Source organism: Dipodomys spectabilis, unplaced genomic scaffold (genome assembly GCF_019054845.1).
Source record: "Dipodomys spectabilis isolate Male_0828 unplaced genomic scaffold, ASM1905484v1 ptg000054l, whole genome shotgun sequence".
NCBI classification, from domain to species: domain Eukaryota; kingdom Metazoa; phylum Chordata; class Mammalia; order Rodentia; family Heteromyidae; genus Dipodomys; species Dipodomys spectabilis.
Window position 1 is genome coordinate 36,619,934 of NW_024870731.1, and position 26,781 is coordinate 36,646,714.

At 39.9% G+C, this 26,781-nt stretch overlaps 1 protein-coding gene across 1 annotated transcript in view; it reads left to right on the plus strand.

The window, feature by feature from the left end:
- Window positions 1-26,781, plus strand: part of LOC122108041 (contactin-4) — a 397,297-nt gene that overhangs the window by 332,193 nt on the left and 38,323 nt on the right. Inside the window, exon 11 of the mRNA XM_042680009.1 lies at window positions 11,680-11,807. Within this exon, the coding sequence (XP_042535943.1) occupies window positions 11,680-11,807 (128 nt within the window). The remainder of the gene's footprint in view (window positions 1-11,679; window positions 11,808-26,781) is intronic.

A 26,781-nucleotide genomic window follows, 5' to 3' on the forward strand; every position in this document is an offset into this window, starting at 1 on the left:
GTGGCTCAAGTCCTAAGCTAAAAAGATTAAGGACACTGCCGAGGACCTACACACACACACACACACACACACACACACACACACACACACACACACACACACACACACACACACACACACACACACACACACACACACACACACACCCCATAACCCCACAAATTAATAATGGAAGGCTCACCTTAAAGGTCAGATAATAGCTACAAGTATGTGGGAATGCAAAAATTGGTGAAATCAATTCAATGGTTTAACATAAGTTGTCAAAAGGATCTAGTACTTTGTAATTCTTATTAAAATAGTTTTCCAGGGGCTGGGAAGGAGGCTCAGTGGTAGAGCGCTTGCCTTGCATGTCTGAGGCCCTGGGTTCTATTCCTTAGCACCACATAAGCAAAAAGAAAAAAGCCGGAAGTGGCGCTGTGGCTCAAGTGGTAGAGCGCTAGCCTTGAGCTGAAGAGCTGAGGGACAGCGCCCAGGCCCAGAGTTCAGGCCCCACGACTGGACCAAAAAAAAAAAAAAATAGTTTTCCAAACTATAAACACCTTTAATGTAACACACAAAAACACTAAGCAAAAATTTGAATTCTTTATAAATAACTTATAAAGAATTTATCAATGAATTCCTCAAAGAATATAGTTTATAGGGTTGGGAAGGTGGCTCAATGGTGGAGTACTTGCCTCACATGCATGAGGCCCTGGGTTCGATTCCTCAGCACCACATAAACAGGAAAAGCCAGAAGTGGTGCTGTGGCTTAAGTGGTAGAGTGCTAACCTTGAGCTGAAGAGCTGAGGGACAGCGCCCAGGCCCAGCATTCAGGCCCACGACTGACAAAAAAAAAAAAAAAGAATATAGTTTATGGAAAGTACTAGCATTGAAAGTTGCAAAGGAACAATATGTTTTAAAGTAAAATTTCTGCTTAATTTTATAAGTACATTATGGATCCTGGAAAATTTTAGATCCATACAAATTTTATTTCCTAGTGACTTTTAAGGTTTTCTTCTTTGAAACACACTTTCAAGAATGACGTGATACTTTTTTCTGATATTTCACTGCAATGTGACTATTAAGACTTTGTAAAAATGTGGCAATTAGTTTGTGAATAGCCACAACAAAAGCATTAAATTTCCCAGCTACATTTTCTACAGTGCACTTTACATTATGCTAGAGACAGATGCTAAGAAATAAACCCGAACACTTATATGAAATGTCCAGTTTCCCATTTTTTAAGCACCATGGTATAATTAGAGCTCCAATTTATAGCATATTTTGTAGGATTGCTGATTAATTATACAGACCTCCTGATGTTTTATATTCATTTCAACTTTGTCTCTCTCTGCTATTTGACCACTACAAAGAGAATATCCTTCAATTACTTAGTATTCAGGTTACCTAATTTTAAAAAAGAATTTGCTATTCACATCAATGTTTCATGTATCACCATTCCTTATAAATGTTAATTATTGTATTTCTTAATTTGAGGCTAAACTCATTCTCTCTCTCTCTCTCTCTCTCTCTCTCTCTCACACACACACACACACACAATCTCTTGCTCTCTCTCTCATTCTTGCTCTCTTACTCACAACCCAATCAAACTCCCTTTGTCATTGGCATAACTAAATTACTGTCTTCTACCCCTTCACCAAGATACTTTTAATAATAAGAGCTTTTTTCTCCGTTCTTAACTCTTCACTTTTCTTGTCACCAACTTCCACTTAGAATTAGGAAAAAGATCCTTGCAGATCAGACTATTAAGTCTATCCAGTCTTTAAATGCTCTGTCATGCTAATTATTTATGGGAGCCCATTACCTGTGTGGCTTCACTGTTCTTTTTAGATGGTTTGTCTGCAAAGAAAAAGACTTCCTTGAAAAAGAATTCATTTTCTTTGCCATCTAGGGAAACGTAGTTGAGCATTACAGTTGAGAGAAAATTGTTGCCAGGACTTGGGTTGATTGTGGAAATTGCTCTTGTGCAGAATAGACATGAAGGCACTGAACACATAAAAATATTTCCCTAGGAAGCACAGTGAATCCTTGATTGAGCTTTATTGAGCACAGTAAATATTGCTTATATACCTTTATGGCTAAAAATCTGCATAATGTCCCTCTGATTCTAAGACAATGATTCCCTATTCTTAAAAAATTAGAGGTTTAGGAAAGCCATAAGCTCTTGAAAATAATAGGCATAATTACATTTTGGGGAGGAGAATGTTACAATTTGTTTCATACTCCTAGAAATGACCTCAACTTACCCATCTTAAAAAAGCAAGAAAGCAAACAAGCAAGAGGAAGGAAGGAAGGAAGGAAGGAAGGAAGGAAGGAAGGAAGGAAGGAAGGAAGGAAGGAAGGAAGGAAGGAAGGAAGGAAGGAAGGAAGAAAGGAAGGAAAGATGAGGGCTGGTGGCTAACACTTATAATCCTAACTACTTGGGAGATGAGATCTAAGATCATGATTCAAAGCCAGCCCAGCCATACAAATCTCAGAGACTCTTGTCTTCAACTAAGCAGATAAAAACTGGAAGTGGATCTGTGGCTCAAGTAGTAAAGTGCTAGTCCTGAGTGAAAAGGACAACACCCAGGCCCTGAGTTCAAGCCCTAGTATGGCCCGCGCGCGCACACACACACACACACACACACACACACACACACACACACACACACTAGAAATCAAGGTTCTAATACCAAGAAGTATCACCAGCTTCTTTGATATTGTTTAAGAGTAAATGAATTTTTTAAAATGTTTAGTTTTTACTATTACAAGGTGATGATCAGAGGGTTATAGTTATGTAAGTCAGGCAACGAGTCTATTTCTTTTTAGACAATGTCACCCCTTCCCTCACCTCTCTGTCTCCCAATTTTTCCCTCCCATACCCAACCACAAATGGTATAGTTCATTTCCAACATAGTGTCTAGTGAGTACTACTGCTGCAGAGTAAATGAATTTTAATCCAACAACTGATATATTTATGAGGTTCCTGTTGTGATGATATAAGGGGGCAGAGAAAAGTGTAACACCTAAGACTTGATTTCTGAAAATTCTTGAGCTAGATGACGTGATGCTGTGTTGAGGCAGTGTGTGAGAGAAATAGCAGGTTGGTGGACTGGACAACCTTGGGAAGTCAGAAATTGGCAGGAAAAAATAAATTTAAAGTGTAAAAAAAAAAAGAAATTGGCAGGAACCAGACCTGACCAACACATGTTGATAGTCAGAATGTTGTAAAAGGAACTTGACCCGGGAAGCATGGTTGAAATAGATCTATGTTCACAAAGTAAAAACTGTGTACTTGTCCAAGCAGCTAGATGACCTTGTACACAGACATTAGGTATACTCCTTCTGAGAATCCAAAGCAGATGTCTTACTGTGGGCCTAGAATCCTTATGGCCAATGATACCTAGGTAGACTATAACTGTTTAGGTAAATTTTCATCATATGCATTTTTTAGGGCTACCACTACTTTTAGTGGGTGGAGAGTGATTCCCATCAGTCACAGAATGATAAGGTTTCCTTCACTCAATTAATTTTGAGCTTTAAGCCATTTGATGAAAACATTGAGTGAGGGTTATGGTAATGATTCTAAAGGTAATTACACAAACTATATTTTAGCTACCATTTATTAGTTGATACACACAACAAGAGTTATAAAAGTTTTCATAGATTTTGCTCACATTTGACCTTGTCAAAAATCTTACGAGATGACAAACTAGAGCCCAAGGAGATTAATAGTCTTTCCAAAGTTTTGTGTCAAGCAAATAGGGATGCAAAGATTCAAGCTTCCTTGAACAAATATGGTAGAAACTGTAAGTTGGCCAAGGAGGTGAGAAAAACCTTATTGTGTGACCAATAATATGGTCCTGACTCTCTGTGTTTTCTGCAGGGGCAAAGATAGTAAGTTCAGCTGATGTACAGGGGGAAAAGGAAAAGTAGAGCTATTTACTTACTTATTGTGTGTGTGTGTGTGTGTGTGTGTGTGTGTGTGTGTGTGTATGCCAGTCTTGGGGCTTGAATTCAGGGCATGGGCACTATCCCTGACTTTTTTTGCTGTAGGTTAATGCTCTACCACTTGAGCTACAGCTCCACTTCTGACTTTTTGGTAGTTTAGAGCTATTTATTTACTTATTGTGTGTGTGTGTGTGTGTGTGTGTGTGTGTGTGTGCCAGTCTTGGGGCTTGAATTCAGGGCATGGGCACTAATGCTCTACCACTTGAGCCACAGCTCCACTTCTGACTTTTTGGTAGTTTATTAGAGATAAGAGTCAGAGCCTTTCCTGCTCGGGCTGGCTTTGACCCACAATCCTCAGATCTTGGACTTCTGAATAGCTAGGATGGCAGGTGTGAGCCACCAGTACCCAGCTGAAAGCCAAGATCTCTTTTTTTTTTTAAACTGGACTTTGACAGTGGTGATCTATCATAATTTGTGCATGACCTTCATCTCATCTCTGGAAACCATTATAATGTTATAAAGAAATGGCACAAAAAAGCAAACAAGGCCCCATTCTTAAATTAACAAAAGGTTGAGAATTGGGAACACAATACAATTAAACCTTTTTCCCCTAACATTACCAATATCAAGATTTGTGTTTGTAGAAACTCTCTCTCTAATAGCTAAATTACACAATCCATCTATGGGGGCGGCTCCCTTCCTAATTAATAATTAATACTGTCTTCTAGGCGCAGTAGTTACTTAGGGGTTAATGAACTTTGGTGATTCCAAATTCTAATTAATTTTTATACATTCTTTATGTGTGCATTCAGGCCTATTACAGGAAACATTTTTAATTTTAGTAAAAGCAATTTTGACAAGTAAAATTAGAAAAAAATTATAAATATATACTATTTAATTATAGCCAAAGATCTAATGGCAAGTTTGAAGACAATCTCTTCAATGTGGTCTCTTCTTGTCTAAACTGAATTCTGGGCTGGGAAGATGGCTCAGTGGTGGAGCGCTTGCCTTGCATGTCTGAGGCCCTGGGTTCAATTCCTCAGCACCACATAAGCAAAAAACGAAAAAAGCCGGAAGTGGCGCTGTGGCTCAAGTGGTAGAGCGCAAGCCTTGAGCTGAAGAGCTGAGGGACAGCGCCCAGGCCCAGACTTCAGGCCCCACAACCGGACCCAAAATAAATAAATAAATAAATAAACTGAATTCCTATACTCTCTCCCATACTCACATGCCATAGTAGAAAGAATATAGACTTGTAAGTGAAACTTGACCTTCAGATTTCTTCTCATCTCCTATTAACTACATTGACCTTGGATGCCTTCATTTACTTCTCTGAATATCTTATGCCTGTAATCCTAGCTACTCAGAAGACTGAGATCTGAAGATCATGCTTCAAAGCTAGCCTAGGCAGAAAAGTCCATGGGACTCTTATCTCCAATAAACTACCAGAAAACTAGAAGTGGCACTGTGGCTCAAGTGGTAGAGCACTTGCCTTGAGCTGAAGAGCTGAGGGACAGCGCCCAAGCCCAGAATTCAGGCCCCATGACTGGCAAAAACAAAAAACAAACAAAAAACTGGGATAATAGTGCTCCTCAAAACACACCTGCACTAGGTTATAAAACGATTCTTTTACAATCTATTCCAGGATCCTAAGAGATTGTTATATGAAACTGCCAGAGTGCATTTATTTTAATAAGCTGCTCTGATGATAAAAGTAATGTTACTTATTATGACGTTTTAACAAAAGCACAAGGAAATATAAACAATAAAATGTATTACCTTTCTCCCTCTCTCTTCATTTATGTTCACCACGTCTGGTAGATTTATGTTGAAATTATCTCAGGTCATAAGTTCTCAGAAGAAAGGAATTCTAAATCTTGTTTTAATGAAGACACAGCATTGTGCATAAATTAAACACAACCATGGAAGAAATAAATCGTAGTCTAAAGCATGTCCAAATATGTCTTTTTTCTTATTTCCTTCCTCCGGAGACATGCCATTTTTAGTGTTATATGCTTACCATGTGAACAAATAAAAGAGCAAAGTTTCACCCGCCCAGTTAAAGTAGTTTCTGTAACTATTGTATGTGACCCTGAAGAATCATTATAATTAACTCTGAGTTTTCTAATTCTCAGCTGGTCCTAGATAGTTAGTTTTTTTTTTTCCAGGTTATTTTCTAGGGCTTTGAAAGTATTGTTCAGAGAAAGTTGGACCTGCATCACAGCAGATTAAACAAACACAAGTTCATCTTCTCTCCAGAGCAGTGCTGCAGGCAAGGGCAGATGGGTCAAGACGACCAGTTGTTCTTCAGATGGATGGAGCGCATGGGTTGTTCACTGGTTTATTAAACCCAGGTCTTACGACAGAAAGCAAATTATCTCGAAGAGAACTTTGTCACCAGGGTACCTGTTCAATAGTGATGTCTCTCACTGCCTCACAGCCTACACAGAAAGATCAATGACAGGTTTACTTGAAATTGCCCTCCATGGAGGTCTCTTCCTGATGTCCTGTGTTGAAATTTAAAATCTGAGATATCTTATTTTTTCCTGAAGATGGCAGCAAGACTATCTTCTGGGACTCTCAACTGACTTCTTCATAAATTGCACATTATCACAAAACAATCCTCTGTTCTAAAAATCAGGATATTTCACTCCCTCCTATCACACTGAGAACCTCAAGATATTTTATCTATTCATTTATTTTTTATGCCAGTACTAGAGCTTGAACTCAGGGCCTAGATTCGGTCCCTTAGATTTTTTGCTCAAGACTAATGCTCTACCACTTGAGCCACAGCTCCACTTCAGGCTTTTTGGTGGTTAAATGGAGTTAAGAGTCTTACAGATTTGTCTGCACAGGATGGTTTTGAACTATCTCCTCAGTAGCTAGGGTTATAGCATAAGCCATTGACACCTGGAACAGTATATCTTCTGAAATAATTTAACTTGTAATCTTGAGCAAATGCCTGTTAAACATTAAAATTAGATTAGATAGCTAGGTAATTCAAACCAAAACAAGTTCTCTTCCCCCCTCTGCCCCCACTTCAGAGAAAAGTTTGGATATTACTGTCAAGTAAATCCGGAGCATTCCAAGGTTTGTTAATCTGCCTAGCTCTTCTAATTTCCTGGAGGCACATGGCTGAGGAAGGCCCTTTCAAAATCCATATAGGTAGTCCTCTCTTGGTAGTTTGGACATTCTTGTCTTCTCTCTGTCTCTTCATTGCCATTCCTTTGATAGTTTTACTGTGTCCTGAGTACTGTATTCTAAAACTATACTATATTGCTGTGACCTCAAGAACAGGCAAGGTCACTACCATCCTTAGAAACACTTCAGCCTTGGGCATAATAGCTCAGAAAATCATAGAGTTCCATTGGGGTCTAAGCCTCCTATAATTCTGGCTATAACTTTGATATCAAAATAAGCACATAATTACCCAGAGTAACAAAAAAAAATGGACAGAATCAGAAATCCAGTTGAATCCAACAGATAAACTGAGTTAAAGAATGACTTAATCTTGAGCAAATCTTGATTCTGTTTTTATCCTGTTGGGCCTTATGCATCATCAGATTTGACTCTGTATTTGATTGATAATGTGTTACAAGAAGAGAATCCTTTCGAAGACCTCCTTAGCTGCTGTTGGGGGAAAGAGCTGCACTTTGTACAGCTAGGGAAGGGAGCTAGCAGTGAGGATGGAAGGTGGTGCTGGGTCCAGCCCATAGCCGCAGACACCTTTCCCAGCCACGCCTCTCTAAGCCCCACCCTCCCCTGACCCCACCCTCCCCTGGCCCCACCCTCTACAAGCCACACCCTCTCCCAGTCCTGCCCTTTCCCAGTCATTCTCTGAAGTCCACAAAGGGAGTTTGGAAAGCAGTTGTTTACCTAGGACCAAAACTTCTAGTCATGTCTTGATACCAATTGTGAGTTAAATATTGTCTCCCCTCCCAAAATTTCTTCTTCACACAGAACCTAGAAATATAACGCCATGTGGAAATAGGTTTTGTGTATTGTTTTTGCAGAGATGAGCAAACTGAGAGGAGGGCACACAGGCTTAATGTGACCCAGTGACCCATGTTGTCCTAATGGGCGAGAAATTTGAGAACAAGCACTTGTGAAAGTATGAGGATGTAAAGAACATGCAGACAGAGCACCATACTATCTTGGAGACAGCATAGAGCAATGTCTCTACAAGACAAGGGATAGCACAGGTGGCCAGAAGCCACCAGAAGCAAGCAAAGAAGAGGTAGGGGACAGTGTCTCCCCAGAGCAGCTTTCTGCAACCACCCTTGCCTCTCCTTTGATTTCTGTCTTTGCATCTGCCAATGTGTGAGAGGAGAGGCTCTTGTGGTATTGTGCTCTGGCAGCCAATTCCCTTTCTGCTCTATTGCTGCGTTCTCTCTGTGTAGTGTGTTTGGAGAGGGAGGAAGGCTGGAAAGGGTGGAGGGGGCACGGATGGCTACCTTACCTTCAGGCTGCCCCAATCCCTGCCGTGTCCTCAGCACATGGCATCGGCTTAGAGGTACACAGGAACCAGGTAGCAACTTAACGGGAGTTCATCTGCTGCAGAGGGCTTCTTTCCTTCAGCCCATTGCTGCCCCGAAGGGGCATGTTACCAGTCTTCCCCTTTATTCCATCTGTTGTAATTAGCCAGAAAAGGGGTTGTTACATGAATCTCTCAATAAGAGACTGACTATAAGGTGCAGAACAAAGCAAACGTACTTGAGTTTAGGCAGTCTTTGCTCTGGCTTGAGGATGGAGGGTACGTTGTATGGTACGAGAGACCCCTGGTTGGTGATTCCTGTTTCAACTAGCCACCTTCTCGGGCATCACTAGTGGCCTCCTCTCATAGTTCCACCTTCCTGCCAATTTGTGAGATATGGCAACACTTGTAGATTTGGTATTTTGTTATATTTTAGCTCTTCAGGGATGCTAGCCTTCCTTGGAGCATGTGAATCTATTGTTTTGCTTTTAGGCTTTTAACTTTAGGACATGTGTTCAGGAACCTATCATGTATAAAAATCAGGGGAAACTAATTATAACTCTGTTTGTGTGTGTGTGTGTGTGTGTGTGTGTGTGTGTGTGTGGTAGTACTGAGGTTTCAACTCAAGGCCTTACAATTGCTAATCAGACCCTCTATCACTTAAGTTATATCTCTAGACCAATTTTGCTTTAGTTATTATTTAATGAGCATTTTTTTTTGTCCAGGAGCAGGCTTGGACTATGATCCTCTTACCTAAGCCTTCTATATAGCTAGGATTACAGACATAAGCCACCGTCCACAATGCTTTTCAGTATATTTTAAATCACACATACTTTTAAGTGAACTATGTTATCACTGATCTACCAACGTTGAAAATTATGTAAAATGTAACAGTTTGAAACTTTTTTTTTCATTTCTTGGTTGCGAGGATAGTGTCTATCCTTTGCAGGAAAAAAAAGTGGGTTTCAACCTAATCAAAAGGAATTTAATTTATAGTGGAAATATTTCAGAGGGACTCAAATGCAAGCAAGGATGTCCTGTTCCCTCTCCAGTGGTTGAACTTCCATACAGAGCTGGCTGGTCACAAAAATCAGAGGCCACCATCTTGGGATAAACTTCCTCTTTCGGGTGATAGAATATTGTGGAGTTGGCAGCTTTTGTCATCTGTTACCAAAGCCCCCAAAAAGAAAAGATCAGCATTTTTAAAGATCCCCTGTCCCCAGACTAGTTTTGATTTATAGAACTGACAAGGTCAGCTCTTCACTGAGTATAACCCAAAGCTTCACACAACACAGGAAGAAGGTAAATTCAGTTTATCTCATAATTTCAGATGTGATACTGTCTTGTATGCATCTGAACTCTCTAATGACAATGTGGAAACACCTGCTTCCTTAAATTGTAGGTAATTTAACATGCTGTGAATTAGGAGAATTAAGTTGCATGCCAAAACTTTATTTTTATTACTTACTGCTTTATCATCTTTGACTTTTCTCTGAGCTTATTAGTATTTAAAAAAAAATCCCAGTAGGTCAGGACTAACCTATTCTAAATGAGAGACTGGATTGACATTTTCAATTCTTATCCAGTTCTATCACTATTCATGAGCATTAGGATGAATGTAAATTCTAATATCAAGCTAAAAGCTACAGGTCATCACCTAAAATGGAAAACTAAGAGGAGATGGAGCAAAAAGGACACTTTAAAATGTAGTCACAAGCCAGGCACCAAGGGCGCATGCCTATAATCCTAGCTATTCAGGAGACTGAGATCTGAGGATCACAGTTCAAAGCCAGACCAGACAGGAAAGTCCAAGAGACTTTTGAGCCACCAAAAACCCAGAAGTAGAGCTGTGTGGCTCAAGTGGTAGAATGCTAGTCCTGAGTGAAAAAACTAAGGGCCTAGCACTGAGTTCAAGCTCCAGTACTACCTGCCTCATTCTCCCCCCCTCCTCCCTCTCTCTTTCTCTCTCTCCCTTTCTCTGACACATAAACACACAAAGAAATGTAGCTTTGAGACATTTCAGTATATAAAATAAGTACACATGTCAGAAAATAATGTGTTCACTTACTTTTTTTCTCTTTGCCAGTCCTGGGACTTGAACTCAGGGCCTGGGCACTATTCCTGTGCTGCTTTTGCTCAAGGTTAACACTCTTTCACGTGAGCCACAGCACCACTTCTGTTTTTTTCCTATATATGTGGCTTTATAAGGCAAGCATTCTACCACATCCTTACTTGCTTTGTTTGTTTTGTTTTGTTTTGTTTTTGTCAGTCATGGGGTTTGAACTCTGGGCTTGGGGGCTATCTCTGTGCTCTTCAACTTAAGGCAAGTGCTCTACTGCTTGAGCCACAGCACCACTTCCGGTTTTCTAGTGGTTAATTGCAGATAAGAGTCTCACCGACTTTTCTGCCTGGGCTGGCTTTGAACCATGATCCTCAGATCACAGCCTCCTGAGTAGCTAGGATTACAGGCGTGAGCCACCGGCGCCGGGCTGTTGTTGTTTTTAAAGCATCGTCTCCTAGCTCTAACTAAGCTATCTGTCTTATTCATCTATGTAATTTTCTACCCCTCTCTTCCTAGTCATGTTGAAATAGGTTCTTCTAAAATCCTTCCTTTTCTACTTCTTGTACCTCTCAAAGAAAGTACTTCCTTCCCAGCAGGAAATAGATGTTTGCCACTAATTTTAGGGCCTAAGATATACTGTCACATTTGCTATTCTGCCAAAGTCACAAGTTGTGCAATATTTTAGCTTTTTTTCTTTTTAAGTTCAGTGTTTGTATCTCGTTAAAAATGTATTGGCTGACATAGTTCAGAAATGAATGTGCCTAATAATTCCTCATTTAATTTAAGACTCTCATCTAGAAAAAGTACTTTCAATGACAAAGCATAGTCAATCAAGGGACTTTTCCCTAAGTTCTCATTAGCACTTTAACAACTAATGATGATCTACAAGCTTTCTCTTATTGTAATGTAGTTAGAGCTTACCAAAGAGAAATGGTTATGACTGGTCGTGTGTGTGTGGGGGGGGTGGGGGGGGTAATCACATATTGAGACTGTTTTTAACAAGGCAAGTATTGGCATCATTCAACAAATGTGGAATTTTCCACATCCCAATAAGGTTTATGCAAATGAAGACAAAGAGCTTAAATAAAGATGTGGCAGTCAAGTGATTCAGCCATGAGCCCTAGTTTGAAAGATGACAGAATGACAGAAATAATTTCCGAAAACTCACATGAGATAAAGTTCATCCTTTTGAGTTTATTTTCTTTGATTGCAGAATTACCATTTCTGAAGACGGAAACCTCAGAATCATTAATGTGACTAAATCAGACGCCGGAAGTTATACCTGTGTAGCCACTAACCATTTTGGAACTGCCAGCAGTACTGGAAACTTGATAGTAAAAGGTAATGGTTTACCCAAAGAACTCACGGGTTCATCTATGTGTCCTCATTTCTAATAATGTCATCGATAGATATGGCGTCATTTATATTAGTACGTGCAGATATCACTCTGTTGCTAAATTAATTCATCACAGCCAACATAATACGATTAATAATTCTGGGAGAACTGTTCGTAACGAATATGATTGAAAGGCTATCTCATTTCAGAATCATCCAATACAATTTTGAGAATTACAGCCATTGTATCTATTATAGTATTGTAACTAATGTTATCTTCAGTCCTTTAATTAAATTTCTTTCAACTCTCTATAGAGTTGAAATTCATGTCTAGAAGCCCTGTGCTAACAAATTAAAAACCCATGACTCAAGTACTATTTTTAGCAAACATTGTTTAAACAAGGACGTGGGTGATTTGTTTTTAAAGAGCTGCCCTGGTGATTCAGATATGGATATGGCTTCCTAGCATAATAAAGGGTTTCGATCTCTTCCGAGCTTTGCTTGAGCCACCCAGATAACCCTGTCACTCTTCAGAAAGTATCTTTTTCCTCAGACCTTAGTCTGGGTGCTGTTTAGTTCATGATAGAAAACCCTTTATACTCTTAGCCCAGCAGGAGACAGGAAGCTGTCCCCATAGCATGTGGAAGGCTTGGCTGAAGCACTCAGAATTGTGAAGGAGGAGATCTTAATTTACATTTCATTTGCATTTCTATCACTTTGAATCTTGCCCAATCAGAGGAATTTTGAGTTCCAGAAACTCCTGTTGTACTTTGACTGAAGGTGACCTTCAGGTTAGTGACTTGCTTGCTTTGAGGTCAACAGTAGTAGGAATAAGACTTCAACCCAGGAATCCTGATTCCCAGTTTTTTCTGATCCTTTATAATAGATAAATTTTCAGCCATTTTTCCTGTTACTGTGACACACACACACACACACACACACACACACACACACTGATGGTTCATATTATACTATTTTAAAATTTTCTGGGTCATTCATAGCTTTTCTGGTGATATAAGAAAAGCCTAAGGCAAATAAAAATATTAAAAAGAGGATTTACCATAATTATGATTTAAGCAAGGAAGCTAAAAATGACCTAACTGTATGTTTCAGGTTCATTGGGAGTTGAAAGTTTACCACAACTTTAAAAATCTTTTGATTATGACCACGCTCCATCGATGTGGAGAGAAAACTAGAAGTCAGAGAATTTAGAGGCCAATAGGTAGATGTGCAAGTTTTGACAGACTCCCAACTATTTCAGTTTATTAAGTATTCCTTCATAGCAGGTGCTTTGGCCTATGAGAATGTGTTCCCTTTGTTCCACAGGGCAAAGAGAGAAGAAAAGAACTTAGATAATATTTATAGAATACATGGGGCTGGGAAGTTGGCTCAGTGGTAAAGCGCTTGCCTTGCATGCCTGAGGCCCTGGGTTCGATTCCTCAGCACCACATAAGTAAAAAGAAAAAAGCCGGAAGTGGTGCTGTGGCTCAAGTGGTAGAGCGCTAGCCTTGAGCTGAAGAGCTGAGGGACAGCGCCCAGGCCCAGAGTTCAGGCCCCTCGACCGGACCCCAAAAAAAATATAATATTTATAGAATACAATTCCAGCAGGAGGTCTTTGGTTATAGATGGGTGTCTCAGCTGCCAATCCATCTAGGATTGGGAGGAGCCATCCTAAGGCTTCAGACACGCTTTGTGGCAGAGCTGGGACCTGCTATGGAGATACAAAAGAATACTAGAAAGCTTGTCTTAAATCATGATTCAGGGTAAAGGATTACAGTCTGACCATTCCAGTTTAAATCTCATTTCCTCAACTTAGTGTCTCTGTGACCTTGCACAAGCTAAATGATTTTATCCAAGGAGATAAGTATTACCAGGGATAATAGCAGTACCAACTTCACAGTGATTTTGGTGACTGTAATAATAATCTATGTTAAGTGAGAAGCCTGGTGCTTGGCACCTAGGAAATATTAGTAGCTCTTCTTGTTATCTGCTTGATGATAAAGTGCATGCATTTCCAAGTCATGTTGAACATGTATGAAGTTTTTCCATCAGGAGCATAATTAGCAAAGATAAGGTAAGTTCAAAGAACTGAGTAAGAGTTCAAAAGATAATTAATACCCCAACAAAAGTACCATATTTATTCACTTCTGGGTTGTTGAAAGTAGCGGATTTTCACACGGAGGAACCATTTATATCCTGTATTTGATTACCATGGTTCTTACAAGCAATGGCCTCCTTGGTTCTCCAGAGAGTTGATATAGGAAACACTTCTACTTTCCCTCAGAGTTCACATCCCACCCATGAGCCACACTGGAGATAATTCTTGACTGCTACTATATATATCTATATATATCTATATATATATATACACACATACATATATATATACACATATATATGTGCATTAGATACATGTGTATATAGTCAAAAGTTTACAAATATAGATGAATTATGTCAAGGTCACTTTACATTTTGCATGGATATAAAGATTGTTAAGATAATAACTTCTACCTTTTGGTAGTTGTTGTTATTGTTCTGGTCCTGGGACTTGAACTCAGGGCCTGGCTGCTGTCTCTGAGCTTTATTGCTCAAGGCTACTGCTCTACCATTTGATCACAGCTCTACTTCTCTTTTTGCTGGTTAATTGGAAATAAGAGTCTTTCCTGGGAGAAGTGGCTTTGAACCATGATCCTCAGATCTCAGCCTCCTGAGTAGCTAGGATTACAGGTGTGAGTCACCAACATCTGGCACCTCTACCTATTTTTGGACAAAATAAAGTATGTATTTCTTGCCTTCTAGTAAAATAGGTGCAGCAAGTTCCAATGTATACTTTCAAGCAGCTCATGGTTAAATATTTTGTCTTTTCTTATTTTAGTAATGACCTGTTTCTTTCGATGTGAATCAGGAAAACAGTGGCTTTCCATTACTGGCAAAGATTTAAAGGGTGAACTCTTGTATACATTAGTTAAAGAAAAAATAACACACAGAAACATCTCAAGTATGCATTGTTACAAGACTGTATTCAAAAATGATAAAGATGGTATGCTATTTGGGAAATAAATTTAAGGCCAGTTTTCAAGAGCATTTTAGTGGGCTTATGGAAGTTACTTACGTAACACTTGCACATGTGACAGAATCAAGATTTGCTAGCCCAGTGATGGTGGCTCATCCCTGTAATCCAGGCTACTCAGAAGACTGAGATAGGAAGATGGAGGTTTGAAGCCAGCCCAGGCAGAAGAGTTTAAGAGTCTCTATCTTCAGTTAATGAGCAAAATGTCAGACTGGATGCCTGACTCAAGTGGTAAAGTGAAAATGCCAAGCAAGTGGGAGGAGCTCTCAGTTCAAACATAAAATTAAATATATATATAGATATAAATATTAAATAAAATACAATGCATATAAAAATAAAACTATACAGTAAAACAAAATTCAAGTGAAAATAAAACCCATCTGGATAGTAGTGGCTGACATCTGTGATAAAAATCTGGATGAGGGACATCTGCTCTGCCTTCTGAACACGGGCTTTGCCAAGATATCTGGGGCAGACACACAGCTAGGTCTCTGGGAAGGACGTTAACCTAAACTGAGACGAACAGCGGAGAGATCTGCCCCTCCCCCTCCCCACACACACTCCCTTGAAGCTCAGTAAAGGCGGAGCAAACCATTCTGGACTCCGCATGAACTTGGTCAATGCCTGAGTCCTGCACCTTTAATGCAAATGTAACAGTTTAGCCTGAAATATGCCTGAGTGCTCTATTTTAATTCAATGTTGAGATCTACAAAGGGACTAATTTATCAGAGAAGGTGTTCTCTAACCTTAAAATGTGCTTGTATTCGTTTTGATCTCCTTACATGTGTGGGATTAGAACTCCAGGAAGGTCAGACATCAGAACATATCTTTTCTAACATTTTTACAATAATTCTGTCATTAACCACGCTTTTAAAATCCTATTCTCTTCCTCACCACCCCTGCCCGTGTGTTTTGGAGACAGTCGGAATATAGTCAAATACAGGGTCAAGAAGTGTGTATGTGTGTGTGTGGAGGGGGGAGGGAGAACAAATCCTCTACTCAGACAAAATACAGAAGGTTTAAAACAAATCTCTGGCGAGTAACCATGGAATGGATAAATATTCAGATTATGCATGAACAGGCTGCAGAATTCTGACAGGTGCCTAGGGAGACTCTTGATTATCTTCCCATCATCTGAATTTCTAAATTTTACTGATTTTGTATTTTCAAGCTAGTTATAATATATTTGGGATTTGGTTTGCTGCTTAATTCTAGGCAAAGAAGAGCTCTCAGTCAAAACCAAAATCCTAACAGAAGCCGTCATATTTTAGCTTTAAACAAAGATGGTCTTCATGATTGCTGACATCATTAAAAAAAACTGGTGGTAGGCTACTTTTACATTTGGTATGGATTTACGAATTCATCTTTATCTCTGCCACACAGCTGAAGGTGTGCTGTTTTTCTATGACAGTGTCTCCACGCTACAGGTTTTAAATGACAGGTATTTTCAAGTTAAAGGTACGGAGAAAAGCAACTCCTAGAGTGTTTGTCTTGGATGTAGATCAACAAGATAACCATGGTAATAGCAAGCTTATCTTCTATTGATCACCTCCAGGGCTTGAAATGAAATGCAGGGATTTAGGTTGTGGATGTGATTATCACAGTTATTCTGTTGAATTACCTCCAAAGTGACCTTGTGGCTAGTCTCTTCAGACTGCTACTTTGACAAGCACTGTGCTACCTACATCAATTAGCTTTGTCTATGTCACCTAGCAAGTAAAAATTTAGTAGCCTCTTAATAAGAACACAGATCTTCTAGTTTTCAGCCTGAATTCAATAAACCTACAGAGCTAAAGAAATTGTGCAGGGGGAAAACTACATATTAAATAACCATCTAAATTAATCCTGTTGCTCACCAGTGTATGGAAGCATTACACTCTCAGAAATTTACAGCTGGGGACCAATGGCTCACTTCTGGAATCAGCCACTTATGAAGTTCTGATCTGAGAATACTCAGTTCAAAGCCAACTTGAGGAGGATTTTATGTGAGACTATATTGCCACCAAAAAGCCAGAAATGGAGCTGTAGTTCTATTAATAGAGAATCAACCTTGAGCAGAAAAAGCCAAGCAAGAATGTGAGGCCATGAATTCAAGCCCCAGTACCAGCACCAGAATAAAATAATTAATTAAAGAAAATAAATTTACAAACTCGCCCTTGGTCCACATCTAACCAACTTCCTATTTTCGTATATCCCAAAAGCTAAGAATAGCTTTTCATATGTTTCTCTGGTTGGATAAAAGATTTTTTTTTTTTTTTAAAAAGACAATTTTTTTTTTGGTTGGTCATGGGGTTTGAACTCTGGGCCTGGGAACTATCCCTGAGCTCTTCAGCTCAAGGTGAGTGCTCTACCACTTGAGCCACAGCACTACTTCTTGTTTTCTGATGGTTAATTAGAGATAAAATTCTCACGGACTTTCCTGCCCAGGCTGGCTTTAAACTACAATCCTCACATCTCAGCCTCCTCACATCTATAATCCTAGCTACTTAGAAGTCTGAAAACAAGATTACAGTTTAAGGCCAGTCCAGGCTGAAATGCTCACAAGACTTCATCTCAACCCATAGCTGGGCACTATGGTATGCACTGTAATTTCAAACCCCCGTGGGAGGTTGGGATATGAGGATGGTGGTTCCAGATCAGCTTAGGCGGGAAAAGTCCTCAAGACTGTCTCCATAGAGGGAAGCTGGTACAATGACACATGCCTATGACCCCGGCCACACCAGGAAGCCTGAAGTAGGTTGAGTGGCTCTGGTGCATACCCAAGTGGGAAGTGAGACCCTATCCTAAAGATAGCCAGTAAAACACATGGCGAGCATGTGTTCTACACATGTGTGTTACATGTGCTCAAGTGGTATCCCACCAGCCTAGCCAGCACCAGGCCCAAGTGCCACCAAAAATAAAAAGACTTGGCTTCAAGATTTGGATATGAGATGACAATACGGTGACGTAATAGATTATTAACTGACAGAAAAGAGTTGACTCTTCTTTGACTCAGTACACTAAATTATTTTAGCAACATGATAAAAAGTTACTCAATTGAAATGGGTATTTGAGAAAGAGGTCCTCTGTAGGAATTAGCTAAGACCCCTATACTCTCCCCAAAGTATTATTATTATATTATTAGTTGTATAGATATGTGTGCCCATCCTAGGGCTTGAACTCAGGCCTGGGTGCTGTCCTTGAGCTTCTCTTCTCTTTATTGAAAGCTAGTGCTCTACCACTTGAGCCACAGCTCTACTTCTGACATTTTGGTAGTTTGTTGGAGATAAGAGTCTCACAGACTTTCTTGCCCAGGCTGGCTTCAAACTACAATCCTCACATCTCAGCCTCCTGAGTATCAGCCATTGGTGCCTGACTAGGATAGTATTTCTGCGATTTCATTTTCTACCCTTTCAAAGGGAAGAGTTCCTGTGGCTTGTGGAAAATTTAATCAAGCCCCTCATTTCCAGGAGTAATGTTTGCTATCCATCTCATTGAAAATTTGTTACATTGGAAAGAAACAGTTTGATCCAAGACGTATATGTAGTAGACAGAAAACACATTTTCTTACCAGCAACAAAAGTCTCTACAACATTACTATTGTCTACTTAAAATTATTCTTCTGTTTTAACTAACTACAACATTGAGAAATATCAACCCTTCCACGCATATCGTGATGAACAGGATCATGAAGAATCTTCTGTAGTAGAACTTTTCTGGAAAATGAGTCAAAAGCAACCCACATCTTGTATGTAAAATTATTCAAGACTTTATCAAAATTTGACTGGGTATCAATCAGAAATCAGTAACGAGCAGTGACATGTGGCTGTTCATACACAACAAAAGCTTTTAACATCGGCCCCTTAGAACAGAATACATTTTGACCTAATTAGATATCTTCCACTGGAACCAATTATTTCTAGGCGATAATTAAGGGTCTTTCTAATAGGATTAATGCAAATTCTGACCCAAGGCATCTAGAGTAGAAGGAAAAGTTTGTTGTTAGTGCTAAATGCTAATTATGATAAGTCTTTCCTTAGAAGAACGGTGGCCTGGATGTGTCAATACTAGATCCTGCTAGACCTTCGGCCTGCTGGAGTTGCTAAGATAGGAGGATCCTAAAGCAAGGGTAGCTAAGTATGTCTCCTGTTCTTCTTATGTTCGTATGTCTTCCAATGAGATACCTGGATAGCTGAAGCAACCTGACATAATGATTTCCCCTCGTAGTACTGTGATCACTGATGCAGGTCACATTGAGGTTTTGCCAAGTATGTGTGCCTTTAGCACAATCATGGGTACTCCTCTTTTGTCAGATCTCTCTATAAGGGCTGTCCCCCTTTATTCCACTGAGTGTCAGTGTCATCAAGATTGTTCACCATGATGAGTCTGCCCCCAGCTCCATCCTACATGGCCTCCCTCCCTCCCTCCTCCCTCTACAGGGAAGGTGTAATTATTGAGCTTACACATCTCTACCACAGGGCTTTCCTTCCATAGTAAGACTACATATGGTGAAGGCAAGCATCATGTTCTTGCTTTGGGTATAAACAACACACTATGAGCCAGCTTGTGAAGAACTATCGGTTTTGTTATGGGCAATCAGGAAAATAGAATGTATTTAGTCCAGTTAGTTAGTTAGTTAGTTGTCAGTCCTAGGGTATGAACTCAGAGCCTAAGCACTGTCCCCGAGCTGCTTTTGCTCAAGGCTAGCACTCTACCACCTGAGCCACAGCGCCACTTCCAGCATTTTCTGTTTATGTGGAACGGAGGAATCAAACCCAGGGCTTCATGCATGCTACCACTAAGCCACACTCCCAGCCCCAGGAAAATAAAATTTAAACACTAGGGTGATAAAACTAATTTGTATTTAGGACAGACATGTAGGTAAGCATGCAAGGGAAAGGGCACTCACACACTTTGAGAAAGGGTGTGAATTGGAACACACTCAAGGAGAGTTACTGAATTTGAATAAGTACAGTTACAATGGCCCAGAAACTCCATTTCTGGGCACTTACCCTAGTGGAAATCACCCATGTTCTGAGACAAACTTGCTAGACATTCATGGGTTGTTGTCTGTAATAAACTAAATATGCAAATTAAAAATCAGCAAATTAAAGAACAAGAGATGTGGTATTATTTAATGTATGTAGTATGGTTAGTAGAATTAAGGTGTTGGGGTGGAGCTCAGTGGCAAAAAAAAATAAGAAAAGAAAAGAAAGTTTAGATACAGTTTTTTTTAAGTAGAATTAATAGAATAAAATGACACCGTGTAATTTTTTTAAAAAAACGTGTAATATCAGTACACACTCAGAACGTGTAATATCAGTACACACTCAGAAGTAGGAAGAAGTGGAGATTATGTGAAAAGCTCTAACTGTACATTTGCAGATTGTTTGGAGATTGTTACTGGGGTTTGAACTCAAGGCCCTGCGTTTGTTCACAGAAGTTCTACCTATCAGCTTCAGTTTGCTTTGGTTTTATCTCATGTAGATCTCACGCCCTTTCCATTGGGGCTAGCTTAGACCGTGATCCCCCTATCTATGTCTATAGCTAGGATTATAGGTATGCCCATCCTACCAGTTTGTTGAGATGACATCTTACTAGCTTTCTGCCGGGGCTGTGCTTTGAACTACATTCTACCCTGTTTTTGCCTCTAGGTTTATAGGCATGAGTTACTGTGCGTGGCCTATATTTGCACCTTTTGTTGTTGGTTTTTGTTTTGTTTTATCCTGCCTCTAAGGGCTTGAACTCAGGGCAGGGGCGCTATCCTTGAGCTTTTTTGCTCAAGTCTAGCTCAGGAACACTCAGGCTAGCAGGTTTCTTCATTAGTTAATTGGAGATAAGAGTCTCATGAACTTTCCTACCTGGGTTGGCTTCGAACTACAATCTTCAGAGCTCAGCCTCCTGAGTAGCTAAAATTATAAGCATGAGCCACCAACACCCAGCTAATTGAACATATTCATTTCATAAATATTTTATAGGTTAAAAAAATCATGAAAATGTGTTGAAAACTTCTAATTTCAAAAATGGGAATATGAGCATTGGTAACTTTTTGTTGAAGTTTTATAACATCTTTAATTAAGTGTGGACTGAAGGAAAAAGGAGTAGACACATGGAGAAGAGAAGGGGGGAGAATGAAGTCAAGAATCCAGTGTAGGGGGCTGGGAAGGTGGCTCAGTGGTAGAGCGCTTGCCTTGCATGCATGAGGCTCTGGGTTCGATTCCTCAGCACCACATGAGCAAAAAGAAAAAAGCTGGAAGTGGTGCTGTGGCTCAAGTGGTAGACCGCTGGCCTTGAGCTGAAGAGCTGAGGGACAGCGCCCAGGCCCAGAGTTCAGCCCCACAACCGGACCCCCACCCCCCAAAAAAAGAACCCAGTGTATATTCTACAAAGTTAAGAAGATGAGGTTCACTGTATTTGATGCTAGTATAATTTGTGGAGAGGAAGGGAAAAAACAAATTGTTTAACTAGGAATACAGGTGGACCCATTGCAACAATGAGATGTACAAGTCATTATGTCAAAAAACAAACTTTACAACTTTGGCTGGGGTGGAGGATGAGAAGGGAAAGGGAAACAAAGGAGGAGGCAACAATGCTTGATAAGAAATGTACTCATTACCTTGCCCATGTAATTGTAACCCCTCTGTACGGTATTTTCACAATTAAAAAAAAAAAGATGAGGGAAGGGGTAAGTAGAGGAGAGATGGGTAAGAAAGGGGCAACATTGATCAAGATATATTGTAGTTATAAACTACAAATACAATATTAAAAATAAAAGTAACTGGTTAAATCAGAATTTTATATGTTCAGATAGTTTCCGACAAATTAATATAAATGGTGGGTGGGTCAGGTGTTTTACTGTTATGTTAGACATTGTAGGACGGACATGCATCTTGTATTAGTGAAATCTAACACATCCAGCCCAAGGACTTTCTCTTGGGGGAAGGGGCTCCATTCAAATGTAGAATGAAATATTGGATTCTTTTCTCTAATGAATACTTAACAGTCAGAATCAACAAAACAAACAGCAAACAGAATGTGACTCTTTAGCTTCATTACATGTGAGGCGCATAATTAATTTCTTTTCCGACCACTGAAAGAGACTCGTGTTGCACTGATTCGGTTTAATTGAACTTATTACCACAAGCAGATAATAGGAAGTATATTGAAGATATCCATCTGGCTTGCATTGAAAACCTCACATGTTGAATTCTTCCTGCCTGTCATAGGCCTTACTAATTGCCTCATTTCAACTGTTTTACAATCAGCATGATTTAGCTATTAATGTGATAAAAATCCTTACTCGAGAGGAAGTAGATATTAAAAAGCATAGATCTCTGGCCTACCTCTGCTACCGCTTCTGTCTGAACACACCCTCAGCATTATTAAAGTTATATATTTTTTAAAACATAAACAAAAATCCATCTCTTTCTCATGCACATCTTTTTAGGCTACATCTGTCATCTTACATCTGTCATCTCGCTGTAGAGCTAGTCCCCTACCGAAGGAAAGAAATGGTTTATGTGGAGCTTTTCAGTTCATGAAATGTTTAAAGCTCATTGTTGTTTGTTTTCAAAGTATGGTTTGCCTTGCCTTTTTTTTTTTTTAAATAATAATTTCCTAAAGCCGGGATGGATTTTTAAATGGCTAATTGTGTAATAAGTTTAGCAAGGAGAGCGAACCTTAGGCCTTTTTATCTTTTGCTTCTGTGTGTCCTGAGCTTCCCATGGTTTAGAATGAAGCCTTGTCATGCAGTCAGCATTGCTCAGAGGCAGAGGGTAGGCGTTGTACATGTGGCCCATCATCCATCTCCTCTTGTTTGAGAGATGGTCTCAAGAGGAACCAGAAGCCATCGCTTGGTTCCAACTCTGAAAAGGGAAGTTTGGTCTCTTCCAACCCCTGAGCCAGGAAGGAGATGTGTCAGAATAATTCATAAGTGATGCTCACCTTCCTTTCTTGGCATTTGTTTTCTGCGCCAGAGGCAAAAGGAAGTAATACCCTCTGAAGAAGCCGCTTCACCAAACCATGATTGAATTTCTCTGCCTGTCACAGGCAATCAGATCCTCAGAAAGAAAAAAAAACCCACCCAAAACACTGTAGGCCTTTAGGTTAAATACAGAAGTTGACCAAGATGAAAGCAAGTTAATTAACATTTCCATCATCTCTCCCTGATTTACTTTAGCTGGATCCATTTCTGAAAGGTTAAAATGGTTGTCTCTTTTATGCAGCCATTTGAAGAGCAGAAAGTAGGTTCCTCAGAGGAGAGAGGAAATGCTTGCAGAACATTTAGAGCAATGGTGACTTCTCACGTGGCCTTCTAGCAGGTCTATAATCAGTGTGCAAAAGTGCAAGACATGCTATTAAGTGAAGATTAGCAACATCTGCTTTGAAGATTTTCCAAACTGGAAAACATGCCACCTGTCATCTTATTAGCTTCTGTCCCCCACCCACCTCCTTCCGCCTTTTTCTCTCTTCAGAACTAGAACTGCTTGTAAATGTGAGGATAGCTTAGATCCTACTAAGAAAATTAGGACGCACATGGCCTCATCAGAGATGCTCTACTTCGTATTTACCTTAATAAGCTCATCTTTCTCTAATAAGACATTTGTCTCCATTGGCTTTGGCCACAGCCTGGATAAAATGTCTGATCACTGTGTATCTTCATGAACATTTCTTGATGTGTCAAACAAAGGAGATCTAATTATAGTGGCCTGGATAGTTGACGAAGCCCTCTCCCTCCTCTATGAGGCCATTTTGAGAGAAGAATCAAAAGGTACAAGAGATATGGTCATCTCCCTTCCTCTAGGGCATATAGATCACAGCCTCATTTTTGTTTTGGTTTTTGGATGCTTGTCTGGGTCTTAAAACTCTAGGCCTGGGCCCTAAACTCTAGGCCTGGGCCCTAAACTCTAGGCCTGGGCCCTAAACTCTAGGTCTGGGCTCTGTCCCTGAGTTTTTCTGGCCCAAAGCTAGCACTCTACCACTTGATCCACTTCTAACTTTTTCGTGGTTTATTGGAAATAGTTTCACAGACTTTCCTGCCCAGGCTGACTGTACCACAGTCCTTGGCTGCTGTTGAGTAGCTAGGATTATCAGCATGAACCCCTGAAACACATAACATTTAATTATGTAAATTTTACATGTGTTTTTTTAAATATATTTCTAATATTAGAATAAAGATGGTCACCTCATGCAGAGGTATCTGCACAAATATTTTTATAGATTCTTTTAGACTTATAACCAGGTAGAATTAGAGCTCTATCTATCTTCAGGTCTGTAAGTATTTCTCTAACTGAAGTATAATACTGCTCATACTGTTTTATAACTTTTTTGTTGATATTCTGCCCACACAGATCTATATTTTTGAATGAGCAATAAGGACAGGCCTTTTTTTCTTATAAATATATTTCTTTCCTTTGCTCATCGGAAGAATATCAGGAAGACCTGCAGACCTGAAAGCTGAGCCTGGAGAGGCGTGGAGAGAGGAGTTCATACGAGGACTCCCCTCAAGTGTTGGCTAGGGGATTATCTTGGTCCATATGTGTTGCTATAACAACACGTCATACTGACAACAGAAAGGGATTTCTCATGACTCTAGGGACTGCGAGTTCCTGATGGAGATCTGGCAGGCTTGGTGGCTCGTGTAGGGCCTGAGCTCCAAGAAGGTAGGCACCTGATTACTATGTCCCCCAGAGAGGACACATGTGGTGTCCTCTTATGACTAAAGAGACAGAGGATGGGAACAGATAGTTCTATCACAAACCCTTCGGAGAAAGGCAATCTACACCATTATGACTCAGTTGACTGCTAGAGCTCACCCATCTCAATACTGTTTTAGTGGAGATTAAGTTCCAAGTTAGACTTCAGACCATTTGTTAGTTTGTCTTTGCTTGTCATGGGGCTTGAACTCAGAGCTTGAGTGCCGTCCCTGAGTTTTTAGCTCAAGGCTAGCACTCTACCACTTGAGCCACAGCTCCACATCTGGACGTTTAGTGATTAATTGGACATAAGAATCTCACAGACTTTCTGGCCTGGGCTGGCTTCAAACCACAATCCTCAGATCTCAGTCCCTGGAGTAGCTAGGATTACAAATCTTGAGCCAACGGTGCGCAGCCTCAACCTTTCACTATTGGAATTTCTTGTCAGGCACACATGATATTGCTACTAATGTGCTAGGTGAATTTTCTGATTACATCTATCACTGAGGAATAGATCAAAGGACACAACTGGCCTTCAGAATTAAATTGCAAAGGTTATCATATAAAGCGAGTGTCACAAGGTTCTTTTTAGTAGTGTTAAATGTAAATGTTTTCATTTAGCTTCAAAAATCAAGATGAGTAAGTTACCTCTGGGGTGGGGTGGAGGGGAGTCTGGTTGGGTGTTTAAAGTCTCAAAATTGTCAAGTCATTAATATTCTGTGCTTTCGAAAAATGCAAATTAAATCTAAAATATCACATAGAATGTCCTAAACAAAAGAGGGTACTTCAAGATAACTGAAATACACAATAAAGTGTGGGGATAATTGTGGTTTGATTTTCAGATAGACATTCAAATTTGAAATCCACTAAAAGATTGATGATAGAATGAAGACAGGAAATGAGACTGTAGGATCAGAGGTGAACATGGTCATTGTTTTCAGACACTTCAAGAGCTGTGAAATTCTTAACTGATAACAGAGACAGATAGCAGAGAGATGGGCGTCAAGGCATCGGCTGAAGCTGAGGGTATTATTCATGTCCAATAGAAGGAGAAAGCCTCGAACAATTAGGCCACGGAAGGAATGAACTACTGATTTTTTTCTGTTGTTGTTAACACTCATTTTCCAAACTGGGTATCTGCTCTGGGGAAGGAAACACTGCAGACCTGTGAATCACACAGGTGTGTACGGCCTTCGAGGAGCTTTCTCCATTCATCTTCTGCAAACCTGGGCTCCCCTGTACTGCCCTACTTCTAAGTGATGTTTAAAATCACTTGGTGATTTTTATGGTTTGAGAAACATTTCTGCTCTGGCATTTTCCTGCCTGAGCAAAATATGCTCCCAGGGTAAATTCTGTCACAGGGACTTTGTTACTGCATATTCTTTTGGCACTAATTTATCCACAATCAGTGTCAGGTTTAAAAAAAAAAAAGCTATTCTGCTAATTTTAAGTAATATATGCGTAAGCAAATATATCCTTAAAATAGTATCCAATGCAAAGATCTCATTTATTTTGTTTAAGCATATGTTAAAATTAGAAGGAGTTATAGAAATAATGGCCAGTTCAATGTCAACTCGTTGACCACAAGTGAAGATGAGAAGTTAGGCTGATGCCAAGCATACGCATTAGCTCTGTTACTTACTCAAGTGACGGAGGACAGTGTGGCTCAGGCACATAACTAATGGTGGTGGGCTTCCTAAATCTGAACCCCAAGTTAGGAAGACTTATACCACTGAACAACCAACCCACGTCCTCCTCACGATCAACCTTCCAGGAGGGAGGGCTAACCCAATGGGTATAGCTTGGACCCTTCCAGGAGGGAAACGCACACTGTACCATTAACTTCACACTCTGTCTGCCAAACCTACCAGTGGGTAAGAAATAGGAGGAGGAGAGAGGAAAGATGGTAGGGGGAAACATCAGCTATGTTGAAATGTGATCCTGGATAAGGTGAGTAGAAGCCACTGATTTGTACTGTTTGGCAGTGAAAGTGTGTAAAACAGGGAGCAGTAAAACAGGTCTCTAAACTGACCCCAGATCTCATTCCTTGCTTATTGTCTTAGCACTCTAAATAATACATTTATGATACTACCAGGACCTCTGCAAACATTTGACACGCCTATTAAATAAGTTTCATGGCTCCATGCAAAAGGTCGGCCTTTAATTATTTCCAATTATTAAATTATTAAGAAAACGAAAATTGACCACGAAAGGGGTGTAGAAAAAAGGAGGCTAA